Source organism: Phacochoerus africanus, chromosome 4 (genome assembly GCF_016906955.1).
Source record: "Phacochoerus africanus isolate WHEZ1 chromosome 4, ROS_Pafr_v1, whole genome shotgun sequence".
NCBI lineage: Eukaryota > Metazoa > Chordata > Mammalia > Artiodactyla > Suidae > Phacochoerus > Phacochoerus africanus.
Window position 1 is genome coordinate 44320345 of NC_062547.1, and position 21536 is coordinate 44341880.

The 21536-nt window shown below is 35.8% G+C and overlaps 1 protein-coding gene across 5 annotated transcripts in view; it reads left to right on the forward strand.

Annotated features, from left to right (window-relative positions):
- SOX6 (SRY-box transcription factor 6) overlaps positions 1-21536 on the forward strand; it is a 424407-nt gene that overhangs the window by 201536 nt on the left and 201335 nt on the right. For all 5 annotated transcript variants that reach the window (XM_047776211.1, XM_047776209.1, XM_047776210.1 and 2 more), the window contains exons 5-6: positions 16520-16692; positions 19526-19594. In XM_047776211.1, coding sequence (XP_047632167.1) covers positions 16520-16692; positions 19526-19594 — 242 coding nt within the window. The remainder of the gene's footprint in view (positions 1-16519; positions 16693-19525; positions 19595-21536) is intronic.

Here is a 21536-nt window from a genome sequence, read left to right on the forward strand (position 1 = left end):
AATACAATATAAATATTTGTAAATACAATGTAGATGCTAGTGGGGCAAATTCAAGTTTTGCTTTCTGGAACTTTCTGGGATTTTTTTCCTGAATATTTTCTATCCTTGGTTGATTGAATCAAAGGATGTAGAACCTGCAGATACTGCATGTCACTTGATTTTTAAAGAGGCAGAATATTATAGTGGAAGGAGTTCTGAACTGAGGATCAGGATCTCTAAATTCTAGTCCTAACTCTGTCACTATATAATGAACTGTAGGATAACAGATAGGTTCACTTTCTCCTTCTGGCTTTCAGCTTCCTGACTTGTAAAACTTGGGAATTTCATGATTTATTTGATTCTTTACAACAATGATTTTCTGTCTATGATTGTTTACATGAATATACTTTAAAAAGATGTTTCACTTTATTTTTAATAAAAAATAAATTAAAATTTAAAAAGTTAACTTCAGATAGAGATTAATTGTGGTTGAACCAGTGTTGAAAAATAATTGGCAACAAATAAGCTGGGTTGATTAGGGAAAATGTAAGGTTTTTTTTTTTTTTTTCCTTTCATAATGCTTTCCTTTTCCCTTTAAAAAGCTGATATACAGTAAGCTTTGCAACAACAGTTTTTTTTTTTTAATGTTCAAATTTGGAAATGCATTTGGAGCTATATCTACACACACAGACCAGATGCATACACACACCCTCTCTCTTCATCCAGTTCTCCAGTGTATGGGGTTAATCTGGGCTTCAGACAGGGAAAAATAAGCACCTTGTTACTTTGATGCTGATGAGAGCTGTGAAACTTGGAGATAAGAGAATACATTCTCAGAATATCAGTCCAGAAGGATCGCTACTTTAAAGTGGGAAGGGAAATAGATTTTAAGTTAGGGTTTAAGTTCTGGCTGTGTGATTTTAGGTAAATCTTGTGTCTTCTTTGTGTCCTTTCATTATTTGTTAATTGGTGGCTAATAACAGCTACCTATACAAGATTGTTTTAAGTTTCAAAAAACCAAATGTATGTGAAAACTTTTCCTAGTGCTTTTTGGGTTGTTTTGATTATTGTTGTATCTGGCTTATTTTCATGCACAGAGTAGCTGAAACAATGTTATCACTCAGGTATACTCACTTTATACAAACTAAATGTTTAATAAGCTTATAAACACATTTTGACATTAATTTTTAGGCTAACTAAAACCATTTTTGTGCTAGATTTTTATCACTTTACTAGCTCAAGTAGAAAGAAGGTTAAAATGAGTAGCCTATTAGGGAGTAATTACTATATATTTTTATTTTGGTCGAAGTTCTATGTGGTTTTTAATTTGTAATGATAATCAAATGAACAATGGTAATGATAACATCATCTCATTCTTGTTGATGATCTCTGCCTTATATTTCTTGGATTGCCAGAGAAAACTCTTCTTGGCTTCTTACAATAATATCTGTTATACAATAACAATAATAATCTGCTGTTACAGATTACAATGATAATCTGCTGTTGATTATTCAGTTCATTTGAACGAATGGAGGGAACAAAAGGTAACATAGTTAACTCTTGATTAACCTGTGTTCTCAGTTGCACAGTTAATTCCAAACAGCAGCTACTTCAGATGTTTATATTTAGCTCATGAATGGATTTAAGTGTTTACTGTGTTTGAATACAACATGACTGATAATCTGAGAACTCACTTGTCTTTGGTTTGTCGCAATGAGAATTAAAACTTGAAAGTGTTTTGCCTGATCCAGAGTATATTTTATTACCTAAAATACATTGACCCCAAACTCTAAGTTTTGAATCTTTTTTTTTTTTTTTGTCTTTTTAGGACTGCTCCCATGGCATATGGAGGTTCCCAGGCTAGGAGTCTAATCGGAGTTGTAGCTGTCAGCCACAGCCACAGCCACAGCAATGCAGGATCCGAGCTGCATCTGCGACCTACACCACAGCTCATGGCAATGCAGGATCCTTAACCCACTGAGTGAGCGTGGGATCGAACCTGCAACCTCATGGTTCCTAGTCAGATTTGTTTCCGCTGTGCCAAGACGGGAACTGTGTGAATCTTCTTGAGAGTCTTTTTTGTTTTCTTCATTTCCTTGCCACACAGAAGATTGATATATGCTTGAGTCACTTTCGCTCCTTTCTTCTTTTCTTTTCTTTTTTTTTTGCTCTGAATTGGCTAAATTCATTCTTTGCTTAAATAAAAATGTTGGAAAACTAGATTTTTATGCAAGTATTGGCAATTATTTTTTAAATGAATTTGGCTCCAAATTCACACATTTAGTCATATTAGATTGTAGTGATGATTTAATTACTTGCTTTTGGATCTGTGCAGTCCTGAACATTTTAAATTAATGCTCCCTTTAGTATTTCAGACTTTTTCCTTTTTTTCTTTAAAAAAATATATTTCTACTGCCTCTGATGTAGCTTTTGTTTCTATGAACTAACACTGTTGCAACATAACCCAAGTACACCTATAAAGCAGTACCTGAAAAGCTCCAGGAATGATAGAACCTTTTTTCTCAAATCACATTTAATAGACTTTCTTGTATCTGGTGTTCACTTGCTTTCACGGTGCCTTTTAATCGTCACTTGGTTTAGATTATTCAGTTTTTATATTATAGGTTGGTCTTTCATAATTAACTATTTTATTAAATACATTTATTTACAGAATTTAAGTAGGAATTGTATTTCATTTAGAACCTTCAGTTCCCCTCCCCTCTTTTTAAAAGCTATGTTTGGTAATGCCTGATTTGAACTGCCTGTGTATAAGCTTGAAAATATAATTTAGGACTCAAATTAAGCTCAGTTCTGGAGATATAGGTTGTTTCTTTTTAACCTGGGAATTAATTTAATTTGGGAATTATTTATTTTTCTATAACAGTAAGAAATTGGATAAATGATGTTGCTTAGATTTCTTAGAAACTTAACTATAAACTCTCTGGAAGAACTGTAAGCATGTAGATTTTCTAATACTGTCTTGTAGAACTGAGGGAAATACTCTTCCTATAGAATTTATTCAAAGGTTATTGATTTTAGGGCTTTTGTTGAATTGTAAGACTTGTCTAGATTTCCAAAAACCTAGTTGAATTTTATATTTAAAATGGGAAGTTTTTGTTTTATTATTTTTGTGCTGGACAGTTCTTTCCATTACAATAATTGTCATTACTTCTTCATTATGTATATAACCCAAGGTCTTAGAATATTCCAAAGCAAATATTAGTTTTTCATTGATTTATGTGTTTTTATTTTCATCATATGAAAGACAAGCCTGCACTAAATATCAAAATTAAAATGTGTAATGATATATTGTTGTAAGATTTAGATATTTTGACATTCTCATTTTTTTACATGGGCATTTTTGTGTTGTTCAGTTAATTATCATGTAAAATTATAAATTAGTCTCTTCTAAAGTGGGAGAAATTAGTATGATCTTAATATCCCCTTAATTGGGAATTGTATTTAATGGAAAATGGATTGGTTATTTCTATAAATGTTAAATTAAAAAGTTCTCTTCAGAATATTTGGCAACTAAGGAGCATTTGTACAAGCTTCCTGAAACCAAGATCACATTGTTAGGTTTACTCTAGATAATGGGTCTACTATTTATATGTGCTTATTAAGAGTTTTTACATGTTTTCAGTAGTGATGAATTGAGCCTAATTATTCTATAGAATTGTGTCATTCATATTTCAGGCTTACCAACAACATAAAATTCGTATGATGGAATTTTATAAAGTTTACTTATCAGTTATAGGTTTTTTTTTAATGTAATATTATCTAGTGAGAAACTGACATTAAGTGAGAATAAGTTATGACTAGGGCGTGCATATGTTCTACTTTGCCTGGGATTGTCCTGGTTTACATCGGTGTTCTTGGTGTTCTAATAGTTGCCGCCTTTCATTTAGAAAATGTCCTAATTTAGATATATTCTCATAATAGAATTCGTTTTGACAAGTATTTATCTGAAGACCTACTATGTGTCTGGATTTGTTCTAGGTGCTGGGTATATTACTAATAGTAAACAATTTAAAATTCAAGTGACATAAAGTAACTTAGAATTTATCTGTTATTGTCAAAAAGGTGATCAGGTAAATTATCTTTGTCATAGAATATAACAAAATAAAATATGTCATTGGTGCATGGTCATTAAATACTGCTAGAATCACAGCATATTAAATATATAGACAAAAAGGAACCTATCAACATTTTTTAAAGAGATTAAGAGAGATGCTATAGATTTGTCAATGAGATGCTAAGAATGCATTGTTTTTATAAAGTTAATGAACACTTTTTTCAACTTTGTTTTTAAACTTGCGGGTGTAAAAGAAACAGGCTGCAAATACCCTTTTAACTTAGTTAATTTTTTTTTTTTGATAAGTAGAGCAGAAATTTGAAGTGAGATTGCTTAGGGTTTGTAAAAGCTTATTCAATACACCTATTATTTTCTTAAATTATAGAAAGTGAAACAGGTGAACAAAATCTTACTGGCTTGTGAAGGTATACAAAATGGACAGTGAAGGAGTTCCTGTCGTGGTGCAGCGGAAACAAATCCGACTAGGAACTATGAGGTTATGGGTTTGATCCCTGGCGTAGCTCAGTGGGTTAAGGATCTGGCATTGCTGTGAGCTGTGGTGCAGGTCCCACACGCAGCTTGGGTCTGGCATTGCTATGGCTGTGGTGTAAGCTGGCAGCAACAGCTCTGATTAGATCCCTAGCCTGGGAACCTTCATATGCTATGGGTGTGGCCCTAAAAAGACAAAAAGACACACACACACACAAGACAAAATTGACAGTGAGAAAGACGGGTAGGGGACATAGATTTTAAAATGTTCTAAAACAGTGCTCTAGATCAGTCTATGGTGAAACAGTTGGGTCATTATTCCAACTTTAGAAATTCAATTGAAGAATGGACTTTTTTTTACCAGAAGTATACTGTTAGAAGTTCCCTTGTGGCTCAGTGGGTTAAGGATCTGGCATTGTTACTGCTGTGGCTCAGATTCAATCCCTGGCCCCAGAACTTCTGTATGCTCTGGACCTATAAAGTATACTTTTTAAAATATCCTCCTCAAAAAGCCTTGGTGCCATAAGGGTAGGCAAATGAGTTGGCTAGTCAACTCTTTGGCAATTCTTTTTTTTTTTCATTGTCTGAAGCTCTGAAGCTCCAGTGAAGTACAGACAACCTCTGTCTGCACAACAAAGTGACTCAGCCACACATGCACACACATCCACTCTCTTCCAGACTTCCCCCTTAGCCCCCAACATAGACCATCACAGAACACTGGGTAGAGCTCCCTGTGCAACATAGCCGGTCCCTTTTGGCCAATCATTCCATATACTTTTGTGTGCATATGCCAAACCTCTGGTCTCTGCCTCCCCCTGCGCACCTTTCGCCTTTGATAACCGTAAGTTTTTCAAAGTCTGTGAGTCTATTTCTGTTCTGCAAATAAGTTCATTTGTATCATTTTTCTAGAGTCTACTTGTGAGTGATATGATGTTTTCTTTCATTACCTTCACTTAGTATGATAATCTCTAGGTCCATCCATGTTGCTGCAAATAGCATTATTTCATTCTTTTTTAAGGAGGAGTAGTATTCCATTGTGTGTATATATCCACTCTTCTGTCGATGCGCATTTAGGTTGCTTCCATGTCTTGGCTATTGTAAATAGTGCTAAAGGAAAAGTTCTTTGGGCAATTAAGGGTTAGAACCTGTTCCCTGATTATACTGTCTTGACGTATAATTCAATTTTACTGAAAGAAGGTTATATTAGAAGAGTTACTCCAATGATATAAATTCCTATGAAATATTTCCTGTAGAATTGCTCAGACCATGTATATAGTCCTTTAGTTGATTCTGCCTTCAAAATCCTGGTTCGTGTTCATAGAACTGTTTGAAATTTTTTAATACAATTAAAATTGAATTTCTAGGTGTGACATTTTTTGAGTAGGATATTTTCAAACCTGTTTATATTGAGTCAGTCCGCTTAGCCATTAGACTTCATTTACTATTCACAAGATCTTAATGTTCAATTGTAATTGTTCTAAATGTAAATTATTTTACCTTTTACTACCACTGTATCCACAAATAAGGTGGATAACTTTAAAAAAAAGTTAACTTTTTTAACTTTAAAAATGTAGGACCTCATGAAGCCTGTGTATGAAGTCATTGTCTTAAACTAGTGTGTTTTTTTTGTTTGTTTGTTTGTTCTAAGAAACATTTGTGGTTTACTGGAAAGAGTCTGGGTTTGGAGATCAGACCATCTGGCTTAGAATCATGGCTCTATTGATTATACTCTATGTTATCTTGGACATATTTTTAACCTTCTTCAGCCACATTTTCCCAATTTTGTTGAACCAGATAAAGTGCTAAGTACTAACTCTAGCACACAGAAAGTATTTGGACCATCGCATGTGCTTCAAAAAAAAAAAAAAAGTTTATTGAATCTGAATCTACATTTCTTTAATTGTTCAGATTTTATTATTTATCTTTTGGTTGGATTTTATTTTCAGCTGCTTACACAGCAGTGGGGATAGCCATTAAATTCAGTTAGTTAGAATGGTTACCAAACTGAAAGCAACTCAGACATGGATCAAATACTGCTGAAGTTCAGAGCAATTCCATCTGGTTTGCTAATTGCTCTGGCTGCCTATCTCCAACTATTCTGGGAATTCCTGATTTAGAGTTGGTTATTAGGTTCATTTTAACTTTACTGAGCACAAAATAAGTGGTAGGCACTGTAGTTATGTCTGTGCTTTGTTACAGAGAAGCATGTGACATAGGCACTGCCCTTAAGGAGCTAACAGTCAATAGGAAGCACCCATTGTGCTCTATCTTTTGCTCTTCCTCCCCACCAGTTTTCCCTGTAGAATTATGAGTAGCATTAAGATTCTTATCTAATTTGCAGCAGAACCTTTAAAACTAAGTGGGGAGCCAAGAGAGTCCAGAGGGGAGGAGGTCCTTGAGATCTATGTGTTTGCAGAGCCTGCTGCCGCTGCAGTTTTCCTGGGACCACTGATGTTGTAATCATTTTTTACAAGAAAAGATCTTTTTAAGTATCAGCTTTAGATGCAGCTATTACAGTTATCTTTCGTTTGCCTTCTCAGATGTTTGCCTCTTCACATGGTGTCCAGCACTCCTAAGGTTATTTTTCAGTACTACCACATTGATTGTGGCGTTCTATTTCCTATGAGGTTCAAATATTAATAAAATTTCCCTTAATATTAATAATATTTGATCCCTTCCTGCCTCCAGATCACCTATCCAGCTTGTGCTTTCAAGTTAAAAAATTAAAGTCTTTACTTTTATTCATTTGACAGTTGTAAAACTATAAACATTTAAAACTTATGTTAGAAAGTGATTTTTATAAACTTTTAAAAACTTCATTTGTAACTTGTAAATTATTGAATAAAATGATTCTAATTCTTAAAACTTAAATCATGCTTTTCTATGAATTTGTAAGGGCATGTCCCAATATGAGAATAGTACATCCTAATTGTGACTAAATTAGGCCAAACATATATCAACTTTTGATTTAATTTTTAAAAGGCTTGGAAATGGTTTTTAGTTATTTTGTTCATATTCTACTCTAGCATTTTCCAAATCATCATGTGATAGGAGACTCTTACTCATTTCTAGACCCGTGCTTTAATGGTCTTTCTTTCTTTGACATTTCTAAGTATTTATGCCTTGAATATTGTCAATTTTACATGGGAAACATTAGATAACCTTCAAAAAGCCTTTGTGAACATAATGTGTTTTCATAATACAATGATGATAGCACCTATTGTACCCAGAAATCATTGTTAAAGTTGAAAATGAAAAGAACATGCTATTTATCCAGCTGTATTCAACTATGAAAGAACAAAGAAACAGCAATTTTAGAATCAATATAAAATTTCCATTTCCATTTTCCCTCTACAGACTCATAATCTGAGTTTGTGATGGGTGGACTCTGTATTACTGGCCTGTCATCTGCTCAGGTACTCAGTACTGTAATTTGGGAAACTGAACTATCTATTATTATGTAAAATCACAAATACAATCTCTCTTAGTTTAGTTTTGTTTTAATTGAAAATTTTTAGCACACCGTCCCATCAAAGTCTTATTAGTGCTAACAGCATCAAGCTCACTTTCATGTCCTGATATCTGCAAATAATACAGGGATAAAAAGGTAGTCTGTACTGGGCTATGAAGATTGCTGATCAAGTAATTGATGTCAGGGATGCATTTCATGATATCGGACCTGGAACAGGGAATTTGTAGAGGAGCCAAAAAGGATACTAAAATCCAGAGGACCAATCAAATTAGCCTATTGAAAAAAGTCACAGTTCTATGATTTGAGACTCCAGGTCCACATACTAGATGTGGTGGAGTTACACATAGAAATCCAGGTGCAGGGAGTTGGGGATTGGGGCAGGTCTTAGCACCAGGAGATTAAAATTTGGAGTGAATAAAATCAGAGAGAGAGAAAGAGAGTGGGTATGAGAGTGAGAGATTAAATTAGTAATGAAAGATGACTGTAAATAATGGTATATATTTGTGACTTAGACTGGAAAGTCCATAGGGCTTTGTGTTAGTGGATTGTACTATCTTAAAGAGAAAAAGCTATCATGGATACTTTCCTAGGTGAGTTTTCATTTTAGTAAGGACCTCAGGAAACATTGTATTTAAAACAAAACAAACACTCTAGGAGTTCCCTGGTGGCTGTGCCACTGCTGTGTCTTGGGTGGCTGCTGTGGTGCAGGTTCAATCCCTGGCCCAGGAACTTTCGCATGCTGTAGGCATGGTCAAACAAAAAACCCCTCAAAAACAGATTATAAGGGGGAATTTCAGCTACTTTGCTGGTGAAGTAGTTTTGAGAAGGTGATCACTTAGGAGTCCCATTTTCCATTTGTCATAGTGGTTAAGAGGACAGAAACTGGCCAAACTGCCGGGCTTTGAATCTTAGATATGTGATTTAATAGCTTAGGACTTGGGCAAACTCCTTGACCTTTTTATGCCTTAGTTTCCTCATCTTTAAAATGCAGAAGACAATATGACCTACTGCGTAGAACTGTTAAGAGGGACAAATGAGTTGATATATATCAATTCTTCCTAGCATAAAGCAATTGCTATGTAAGTTTAAGCAATTATTATTATTGTACAATGAGGCATCTTGGCCTAGGGCAGGGATTCCCCTGATTTACACTTAGGCAAGTCATAAAAAATATAACCCAGAAATGGGCGAGATATATGGTGTGTTTGTACGGGCAACTGACCGAAGCCTCAGTTATGCCTGGGAGGATCCTCAAACCTTTCTAGGCACACTTCCTAGATTTCTCCAGGTAACTTCCTCTTAGCCAGTGCCTTACTATCAGCCTGTAGGCACAGTGCACCCCATAGCAGCAGCACACGGGGTGTGTGAAATATTTGAGTATATTTTTCAGCCTTTCATGAGTGTTGTAAATATTGCACCTGGAATATTTGGGAATGCCATGGTCTACATAACCTTTGTATTTGCTCACTGGGAAGACTGGGGAGAAAGGGGTTTGGGAAATAAAAGGTGCCAGGCTATGTGCTAATTTTTTGAGTAACTCCGGGCATATCACTTAACATCAAGATCAATTTTTTACATCTATAGGATATATCAGAGTTTAATTTATCACCTCTTTGGTTGTCTAATTGCCTAGTATACCTCTTAAACTTCTTATTTTGTAAATAAACTCTTACTAAGCATTGTGTATTTCTCAGCCTTATATGGCATTAAAATTCTAGGTCCGTTAGAGCATTGCTCCTAAACTTTTACAAATTCTCGCCAGTATATTTTAAGTCTGAGGCAAAGGGAGATAGCTAGCTCATAAGTAGACTACAGACTTCCAAGACTTGAATTCACATCCAATAAAATGCTCTGACTTGGTGAGTTTCTTTAGTTTTAGTAGCTTAGTTTTTCATCTGTGCCCTGAAAATAATGCAACATTTAGTATGATCAAATGAGACACCACATAAAATCTTTTAAGACAGTATCTTGTTAAATAAAGTCTATTTTTCTTAATTCTTACTTTCCCTTCTTTTAACTCTGATAGAGCTCCTAGAGAAAGAGCCGGTCTTGTAATACTCAGTGGCAATATTGAGAAAAATAGTTTAATTTTTCCCCCAAAGGACCAAGAATTTCATGTTTCTGAAAGGTCAGAAATGACTGTTTTTATGTGTGGATTATGGAGATGTAGCCATTGACTGATTATTATTCCATAGAAAACAGTAATGTAAAAATAGCTTGTCTTCTATAAAGGAAAGATGTTTCAGGATACCTTCATTTCCGTACCCCAAAAGGATGGGCTAATAAAAGCACAATGGGCTGAAGGCCCAGCTGTGAAGTTAGGAGCCTAGATGGCAAAATTCCATGGATTGTTTTTGCTCTTTGGGGTCCGTAACATGAATAGGCCTCAACTGATGCAGGAATAGCCTTCCTTTTGCAGCTAGGAAGAGGGGAAGCTGGAGGAGAGGTGAGTGTGCCTAGAATAGAGTGGAGTGTTTCAACCTAATTTAGGGAGTTCTTGGGTATCTTTGTCTTGTTCACACACAGGAAGATTTTAATGATATTTTAAATGAAAGTTGTTTACATTTTAAGAAGGAAATTCTCATACATTGGATTAAAAAAAAACAACAACAACAAAAAAAAAACCCCCAGCCTGTACCTCAGTCCATGAGCCACACTTCCTGTGTAGTGGTCCAAGTGATTCCTAAGAGCACAATTGCTGCATTTATTAAACTTTTTATTTACTAAGGAGTGGATAGTAGCATATGGGAGCAATGACAATAGCTGACTGATGAGAAAACAAAGAAATTCCAGTATTTTGGCCTTTTGAAAAAAGTCATTCAGAATTTAGTCATATTGGTTCAGCTGTTGTAACCAAAGACTGATAAGATAATAGAGGTCTTTGTGGTGGCTTTGTACTGAAATCCTTTATCTTTATGATGCACTGGGGCCCTTTAGAGTGGAAAGCTTTTAAAACTGCTGTTGGATTCAGAACTCAAATTAGCTGCTGGTACGCTGGGACAGGGGTTCCTTTCTCAGGCTGTCACCACAAAGTAACTTTTATCAGGGGACCTTCTGATGGATTGTTAGTTTCTTCAGCTTACCCTATTTATTTTTGTTGACTTTTTGCTGTCCTATTTTGTGACATTTAAAAGAAGGCTATATCAAAAAAGGCCAGTGCTAAATGATGGACTGAGCTTGTGAAGTGGAGACATCACAGCTCATCTGATGTGTGAGGAGGCTGCAGTATGAGATGCAGCAGTTTAACGGGGTTACCTGTGGGCAGAAAAGATCAAATGCAGCTTTCTTTTATGATCTAGCATTGTATTTTGGCTTTCTTCTCAAACAATGTCCATTAAAAAAAAATTAGAACTGACCAGAGAATTGACTCTTAAGAGCTTTTCCTTTCAACTTAAAATCTTTCTGGATTGTTGGCTGAGTTCCTTGATTGATGTTGTCTTGGAATTATTGTTAAGTTCTTTAATCCTTTCTGGGGTTGATATGGAAAGTATATCTCCATCAGAATTCTGCTCCAGTGTCACTGCAACCCTTTCCCATTGTTCCAAACACAGACTCTTTTCGTTACCCAGACTTGTAGTTTCATTGTTAGCTTGTATTAAGGTTATTCAAGTAGCATGTGATTCAATAAAGGAGAATGGCTAGATAGAAGTCTTATTTTAAATTCCCTAGGATATGTCTCTAGATAATGCCATTTGCTGATAATTAGTTTTATTTGTCTTTGTAAATAAACATTGTCTTAACACCATTGCTCTTCATTTCATAAAAGTGAAGTGATAAAAATCATGCAGAGAAATTCACAAAACTTGACTTAACGGTCCCTTTGTTGTCTCTCTTTCCTTCTCTCTTCCTTGTTTGTACCTTCCTATCTTCTCTCTTCCTTTTTCTCTCTTCCCCTCCCCCACTCTCAAATTTTCTCTTTCCACTGTTGTGCTTGTTTCTAGTTTTTCTCATTAGAAAATCTTAGTCACCACCACATAGCAGTGATCTACTTTCAGGGGACAGCTATTAAGAGAATGACCTGCTTAAAACTTTTATATTGTACAAGTCCCAGGTATAAGAATATTGCAAATCCATTTAGTAAAGTGCTCTGCAAGGTGCCTCCCTTGTCCAGATGTGGAGTCTTTAGAGACTTTCCATTGCCTAGTCTTATTTCTAACACCACTGATTGTAATTATGTATATTTTGTGTGGGAAAAATTAACTAGCAGATTGTGGTACTAACATTTATAAGCTGATGTAAAAAAAGGACTTAAATTTTAAACTTGATTTTTAATTTTTTGTTCTATAACAATAAGGGATTTATCCTATCTTATTATTTTATCTAAATTCCAGTCTATTTTGAATTTTCTATGTTGACTTTGGGCCTGGGGACAAGTAGTTATAGTTTGTAAAGTTTAAAATAAAGAGTCTATTTTAGTTAATTTTTTTCAAGTTCTTCAGATTATGACCAAAAAAGGCTAGAGGGCTGATTTTGAAACTGTTATGGTGAAAGATGGTATTTGAAAACTTTTGATGAGGGAAATTGCTGCCGTATTTACATTTTGAAAAGTGTTTCCTTATTTACGCACTATTGACTTCCTATTGAGACTCAAAATTTTAAGTACAACTGGTAAAGAATTCAATGGATCAAACTTAGTAAATCTGAAGTCACTGGAATAAAGGCCCCTAAGAAAAAAAATGTGTCAATTTTAAAGGTCTTTCCTAACTGAAGACCATTTTGTGATAGAGCCAAAGGTTAATAAAATCAGTAGTGAATGTAGCAATTTTACAGATAAGCTATTCACAACAAGTGTAGTTACTTGAATAAAAAGCTAATTCAGTTCTAAAATGCCACATGCAGTAGCAGTGAATAGCTGCTTTTAGGTGCTTTCTGGAGGAGGATAAAATACAGAATCACGGCACTCTTCTCTTCCAGCGTCCCTGGCTGCCTGTAAATTGCTGTGAATGGGGCTGTGGGCTGACAGGCTCTATTAAGACAAACTGCCTTTCTCATCGGAGAGATAAAATAAATCAGGTGTTTAGTCAAATTAAAATACTTCAGCTGGAGCAGGCCCTGGGGAGCACTGATCCACCTGACTAATCTGAGAGAAACTCAAGACAGATGTGGTTTGGGGATAAAGACGACCCCATGGAAAAAAAAAAAGAAACAACAACAACCAAAAAAAGAAAAAAAGAAAAAAACCTGCTGCACTGTCTTTGGAGTTGGAGAATAGATACAGTTTATAGTGGAGAATGTCAGGCGCACACTGTGTGTGATATTGGATAAAAGCAGGCACCCTGGCTTGTAGAGAAGCTGTGTACGGAAGCTTTTTTTTTTTTTTTCTGGTTTATGAAACTACTTTTTTTTTTTTTTTTGGTGGGGGACAGACTATTTTCTGGCAGTGATTTTTAGAGAATCATTTTAAGATAGCCTGAAAGATGATATAGGCAGCTACTGATGACCTCTGCTGGCCTGGGCAGATCCCCAGGATCTGATCTTTTTTTTCTAAGCTGATTTTATCAAACCGCAAAACATAACTTAAGACAAGATTTTCTATGTAAACTTAGGCCACCTCATAAGGGCATTCTATATGGTCGTTTGGTTTGCCTTCTGTAGTATGTATTTAGGTTTCCCCACTAGGTCCCATAAATTGTTTACTTTTTCAACAACTCTGAGGCAGTTGTAGTTCCTTTGCTCTGGCAAAGTTTCGCATTTATTAAACTAGTATTTTTTAGATGAAATAACTTGTGTTCACAAGTTGGTTGGTCAGCATGATTTAGACGTTATTTTTATTATAGCAGCATATACATTTGGTATCAATTAAAGCAAAATGCAGCACCATGGATTTTAAGTATCTGGTTTAAACTACTAGATGTGAACAAATATAATGAGTATAGAACAGAAAAATTACACACACACACACACACACCCCTATTTTGTTGTGTGGTGTAAATTGATTTCTTGTTAATTTGACTCCCAAGGAACTAATAGATAATATATATTTTCCACTTTAGGGGTGATTTTAGATTTGTTACACTACTACATTTCATTCCAAATGCATTTGTTATGCCACTCACATCTATTCAAAATATATATGTGCTCTTCAAATTTAAGGAAAAGATAGTGACAGTTTTATATGAGTACCTTAACTCCTCAGTTTAATAATATTCATCCCTGGGATTCCTGCTGTGGAATAGTGGGTTAAGGATCTGGCGTCTATGCAGCAGCTTGGGTCACTGCTGATTCACAGGTTGAATCCTGGTGTGGCGCAGCAAGTTAAGGATCTGCCAGCAATGCTGAAGCTGTGACACAGGTTGAGGCTACGGCTTAGATTCGATTCCTGACCTGAGAACTTCCATATGCCATAGGTGCAGCCAAAATGTACACATGTATATGGCTTGTTTTCTTCTTAAACATGTATTTTTTAAGTTCAATGAAAGACATTTAGATGACACTGAATTTTTCCAATTAAAAAATTTGAGTGTAATGCTGATTTGTCAAAAGATTCAGTTAAATGGTGTTATTCTATAAATTCACATTTACATGTCTACACTTGGGCCTCCTGAACTTGGCTACACCTTCCCCTAAATATCTGTCTTGTTTGTAACTCTTATTATTTAGTTGTAGTTTATATTTTATGTGTGATTACTTAAGGTGAGAATAGTGAACTCTGCTTTTTCTTGCTCGGATACCAGTATCTTTAGTTCTTGATATAGTACCTGAGATTCAGGAAATATTTGTTTAATTAAAGTACAGCAGAAATTGGCACAACACTGTAAGTCAACTATAATTGAAAAAATTAGTGAAATGAGTAAAAAAGTAAATTTCATTCTTGTATCTTCTCATTCCTATCTATGATTAGTATTTATATTAGTTGAGCTTGTTGTGCTTTGGATGAGATTTTATGATCCCTTCCAGGAACCTGATTTTATATTTTAATGTTTCTGGGTTGAGAAGTTCTTTCTTTTACCAAGCTGAAGTTCCTATTGCTGAAATAAAAACTCACCTAAAAACAATCGCTTTCAGTAGCCAGAAAGAACATCTGGCAACTGTCCTTGATACAGGATTTATTTCCTTATCAGTGGAGTATATTTTCTAATATCTTCTCACTGTCTTACTTTGTTTTAAAATGTTGATTTTAGTCCACCTTTCAGCTCAGTGAATCTAAGTGATTTGGGATATTGGCAGTTATTTCTTTATGTATTTCTTTGCTTATTTACTTTGAAGGACTTGAGTTGGCATTAAGAATATCAAGATAGTTCTAAATATTATGGCTTCTCTGCCAGTCTTACCTTGAAGGGATTATATACTAGTAAGTGATAGCCAGCATCTTCTGAAGGCTCCCTTTTTTCCATGGGCCCACTCAAAAAATAGGTCCACTCCTAATTAAAATGTTTTCAGTTTCTCACATTGTCCTGGTACTTTCTTAGCAGGAATGGGGAGGGGGGGGGGTTCATAAGGAGATTGGAAGTTTCCTCTTCTACAAACACAAAAAATCAGCAATCTTTATTTCCTTTGACAGCTGGTGGCATCTTTCTGAAAAGCTTTCAAATCGTAGATCATTTCTTCATAATGAAACCTGTGTGGTTCAAACACAGTGGGTTGAAATTCTTATCTTATGCTGCGGTAAAATGCTCTAATTTAGATTCACAAAAGGATTCTGTACCCTTTACTTAGGAGAGCTGTGCAATTTGCCCATAAATAGACTATTCAGCACCATTAGTGCATACTGTAAGTGTGCGGCAACATCACAACCTTTTCAACCTCAAATGTGTTTTTCCCCTTTGAAGAATGACAAATGACAAAGGGGTGAGGGGGCCCCCAAGCAACATTGTTGCCTTTAAGGATGAACTTGGGAACTTTAGCTTGATCCTCTCACAGGAAAAAAAAAAAATCAGTTTCAATCCTTTCTTACCTGAGGGAAGGCAGTTTTTTTTGTTTGTTTTTGTTTTTTGGTTTTTTTTTCCCCCTCTCTGTAGAACTCATCCCATGGCCATGAGAGTGACCCCTGACTTCTGAGCTTCAGAGACAAATCGTCGCACAATGGAAAATTTTTCTAAGGGCATTTATTAAGCACCTACTATGTCTTAGATCCTCTGTCAGTCACTGAGGGTAGAGATGATTATAGAATATTAATACAACCCATAGCTTCTAATCTTGGTACTAAATAGCATGACTCCTAGCTTGATCAGATAGATTTGGTTGGAGAGGGAAGGGGGAATGTGGTGAAAGGAAGAGAATGAAGTAGGTTGTTCTGCTTTGTTTTGTTTTGTTTTAAAGAGCGAGAAGGCAGAGTGAAAAATTTATTGGCAATGGTTCTTTTTCTTGGCAGGGGTGATGAGTAACCCTAGCTTTCATTCCATTGCTACTCCCGAGCATTCCTGCACTCACAGTGACCTCCAGTTATTGTCCCAGAAATTTAAGTGTCTTAAGGTAGACCCTTTCTAAATCTGCTCACCTTACACTTCCTTCATTCATTCAGACTTTTCTCAAACTTGTGAGATATCTTTTTGCTTCCATTTTAGGTACACCTGAGAGCCTGGCAGAAAAAGAACGGCAGCTCTCTACCATGATTACCCAGCTGATCAGTTTACGGGAGCAGCTCCTGGCAGCGCATGATGAACAGAAAAAACTGGCAGCCTCACAAATTGAGAAACAACGGCAGCAAATGGACCTTGCTCGCCAACAGCAAGAACAGGTGAGCCCTGCAAAAGGAGCTGACGAACTGCACTGGAGATGTGGAATGTGCCAAGCTCAGGGCGTAATCACATTGATTGGTTTATTTGTCATGAGGCTTCTTAGAAAAAGAAAAAAGAAAGAAAGGAAGAATGGGAGGAAGGAAGGAAGGAAGGAAAAAAGGAAGGAAGGAAGAAGCCCTCAGGAAATCCAGTCTTTGAGATTACTAAGGGGATGAGTGGAGGACAAAGAAAGGCATCATAGCAATTGGGAATGACTGAAATGATAACATGGTTCCAGAACAGTGGGATTTGATTAATTACTCAGGGGTACTTATTCATGCAGCCATCACATATAATCCCCCTGTAGCTTAACCACGAGTAAATTACATCTCTCTGGGCCTTATTCTTATCATCCAGAGAAAGGAGATCCTAGTCTAGGAAAACTTTTGAGTTTTTCAGCTCACTGGTCCAAGCTAGGGTGACCATATGTCTCAGTTTTTCCGGAATAACTCTGGTGAATGTTTTCCAGGGCAATTATGAATACTCCCCTCTTCTACTTGCAAAAGTTGTTTTGGTTTGGACGATAAATAGTATGGTCACTTTATTCACAGCATAGGTAAATCATTGAAAACAAATTAACACATAGCTCCTGGAAGAATTTGACTCCCTTAATTTAGAAGTGAGAAAGAAGAAAAAATAGCAAAGTTTAAGTATATATCTTTTAATAAATCAATCACTTTCCCAAATGTTTTTCCTGTCTTGTAGGAGTACACTAATCTAACAACAATGAGTAGTCCCTGATGCTTTAGATCAGACAGACCCAAATTAATGTGTAGTTTTTAGGAATCTGACATTATTACTGGAATTATCTTTTCAGTTAAATGTATTTTATAGGGGTATATAGAGCAATATATGCTCTGTTGATTTTAATGAGTTGTGACGTCTGGTATTTTATATGCTTGAATATTTGCCCACATGTAGGAATATGGACTCAGCCCCTAATGGAAAATAACATAAAGGAACACTGTAAAAAATCAGAAGTTAGAATGTCATTTAGCCATCCAGAGATGACACAGTAATTAACTATTGACACTTGTGAATAAGCTAGCACAAATTAATCTTGACACATTTGCAGACGAGTGATATCTTACAGTGAACACTTTGTAATTATATTTCAAAATGAAAATTAAATGACACTTAAAACTAGGTTGTCATGCTCAATGAAGCGAGCATGTAGCTCAACCGATTGGCAAATAAAATTCAGAATTTGAGCCACATGGTGCTTATGTACCATACTTCACTGTGTCAAACCCATACGTCTAGAGTGGATGATAGTAATTGCACTGTGGTGTTTTGGATGCATTTCTATGCAGCACTTTATCATTTAGGAGGGACCATCAATATTAGATGCCTAGTGGTGTTTCACTGGATTGCTAAGAGGAAATAAATATTCAGAGATTCATCCTATATACCTAGAGTTGCAGAGTGAGTTGTCCATTTCTGATTTGAATGGTGACAAGCAGAGTGGGCCTTTCTAACCTGATTAAATACTGTTTCCATTTTGCTTCTAAAGCTTTAGGGAGGAGTGGTCCCATTTCTCAAACTGTAGCCTATGTTAGAGGCAGCTTTATCATAATTTCCAGTATGAACCAGTCGTCACCAGAAACCATAAAGCAGCATTTGGGGGAAGACTGCTATTTTGTCATCTTCTGCTGAAAGAAATGTGATTTGGATGTTTCCCTCTACTCTAGGCTAAAATATCAGTGGACTCAGGAAATACAGAGCTGATTCACACTCATTTCCACTTCCAGCATTACCCTTTCTAGAACAGAGACTTTTGGAAACAGAAGAAATAAGAAGTAAAAAATACAACTCTTGCCTATAGGGCACCATTAAACCAAGTCCCTTTAAGTGCTCTCTGGCCACTCTTTCCTCTGGCTTCCTAAGTTGGCACTGTGTTGTCACTAAGGGGCATGCCCCTGGGCTTCAGGCTCCAGCAGCTCAGCTTTTGAGGTAATAAGTAGCCTGACACCTAACTCCTGTTTTATGGTAAACACCATTATCCTAAAGAAGTTGCTTGCTCTCCAGAGGGACAGATTCAGTATTCAGTAGGGCTTGCATTAAGTGGTTAACATTTCTTTTTATAGACCAGATGACGTGTTAAGACGTTGAATTTGATTGTTGGTAAAGCAAGGGAATACAGAACTTGTATGTGGGTCATGTGCTATAAAACTAACACATCACCCTCAAAGAGATAACTGAATAAATATTAAATTTTGTTTGTTTTTAAAACTGCTTTGTACATTATACAGTATATCAACAAAAAAAAGTTACAGTTTTTTACTTTTGCAGTGTTTTTTGAAAGCTCCCTTGATAATATCTAAGGGTTATCAGTTTTTGAAAATCTTTACATCAGAAAAGTTTTCGCCAAAGTAGACCATATTATAAGTAACAGAAAGTTCTTTCCTATCTTTGTTTACAGACTTTACTTTCTAAGCCCAAATTAAGCTCCTTAAAAAAATGTAGCCAGAGTTTTCCTGTTTTTATTCTCTCAGGATCAGATTTTGAAATCCCCATTCTTTCCAAATGACCAGCACAGATACAGATGAACTGCCCACAGATATAAGGGAGTAGTTTTCATATACAGGTAAAGATTTAGGGGTAAGCAGAGAAATGGTACCTGTTGAAATATTTCCTTTTCTCCAACTTTTTGCTTCTGCCTCACTTACTTTATAGGAACTCTTTCACAGAGATGTGCAGTAATGTATGCTTGTAACACCAGGAAAGATACCTAAGATAATGGCAAAGGTGCAAGCATTTCATTTTAATATAATGAAACTTTATTTCTGATAGATTGCAAGACAACAGCAGCAACTTCTGCAACAGCAGCACAAAATTAATCTCCTGCAGCAACAGATCCAGGTCAGTGTATTTTATTACTCTCGTCTGATTATACTTGGATACTTTCCTCCTTGAAAATGGAATTTAAAATACTGCAAATGCACCCTTCTCTTATAAACATCACCAATAGGGCTGTGATTCAAGGATGTTGTATACAATTGTATAAGTGGATGTAGGAAATATTGACTGGTGGTGGTCTAAGCATTCTTTTCTGATGTGATGGTGTAAGCAGAATAAATGTTTTTTTTTTCTTTCTCCCATTTGTCTAACACAACCTGGTGGAAACCTAATGATTTCCAAGATAGCATCCACATGCTAGTTGTATTTACCATCTAATGCTATCATGGGTAGAAGCTTATTTTCTTGTTAGGACTATCTGATTGGGCCAATGATGAGAAGGATCTTATGACTTAGGAAAAGATTGGTAAAAAAATAATAAATTTGTCCTTTAACAGATATTAGCTTCATTTCTGCTGGGTGCTGAGGGGAATATAAAGTTTAGTAAATAATTGTCTGTCTTCCAGAAGCATATAGTCTAGGGAGTTCCCGTCGTGGCACAACAGAAATGAATCCGACGAGGAACCATGAGGTTGTAGGTTCGATCCCTGGCCTCACTCAATGGGTTGGGGATCTGGTGTTGCTGTGGCTGTGGCTGGCAGCAATAGCTCCAATTGGAGCTGGGAACCTTCATATGCCACAGGTGTGGCCCTAAAAAGACAAAAGACCAAAAAAAGCAGCAGCGCAGAGTCTAGAAAGAGAAGAAAAATTTGTTCTTGAATAATTATAACACAATTTGGAAACTCCTTTTTCTTTTCCATTTGTGTGTGTGTGTGTGTGTGTGTGTGGAGAGTAACACAATATATAGATCATAATTACAGTGGCGTGAGAAAGAATCCTGATTTCTGTCATTCCTTTAGAAATTTGGTGGTTAATTAGATTAATAGCTATTTGAGTTAGGTAAGGGACATGGTCTCCATTTTTAAATAGGAACATAAATGTGTGACCTCTAGAAAGCCTTAGAATAAGGAACTGGTTGTCTGGTAATTAATCCTCAGAGATAGTGATCCCAGAGTTATATGTATCCATCACAGGCTCTGGGTTTCTTTTGGTTGCTATGAATATTTTCTAATGACTGGAATCTATTATTTAACCTAGTAGGGAAGTATATTCTAAAGTTTTTTAGTCCTTTCCTGGAGATTAGTATTTCACCTTCCTGTATTTAAAAAGAAATCCTTTGCATAAAGTCATAGCTTACTTCACCTCGCTGATGAAAGCCAGTGATTTTAACTTAAGATCTTTACTTCATTTTGTAATCACACTTAGTGTTCCAGGTAGTATTTACTGCATTTAAAATATTGATTTGGTGTCTGAAGAAGTACTTGTATCTAATTTGGCATTTTGTCCAGCTGTCTTTACTAGGCGGTTTTAACCAGTGTTTGTTGTTATTGTTTTAATTAGTTTTGATTCTATATTCCATAGTCAAGTCTATATGTTTCAAAATAAAGAATCCAAACATATAGGAGATGGTATGTCTCTGGCATTTTTGACAGTCAGCTTTTACAATTAAATCTTGGAATAATTTCTCATCCTGATATCTCTCTTCTGACTCATGCTGAGATCTTTAATTAAATAACTATCCAGGTGTTCCCTTGTTCTGCCCTTATTAGAGTTTTCAGTGGGTCTCCTACTGCTAAGGTCAAGATTTTTAGCCTGTGGCTTCCTACATTTTTCTCCAGATTCCTCTCTAAGAACTCAGTAGGTGTTAAATAACCTGATCATTTAATTCTTTCTGTTTCTACTATTTGTAAAGCAGGAATGGAAGAAGTTCCCTGAGATGTTCCCATGTCAGTTACTTATTATTAATGTTTTTACCACCCCTTTATTCCTTCTTTATTTATTTTGAATATATTTCACTTTGTCCAAAGTTGTTTGTATTAACTGGCTGTTTTAGTTGGTATTTGCT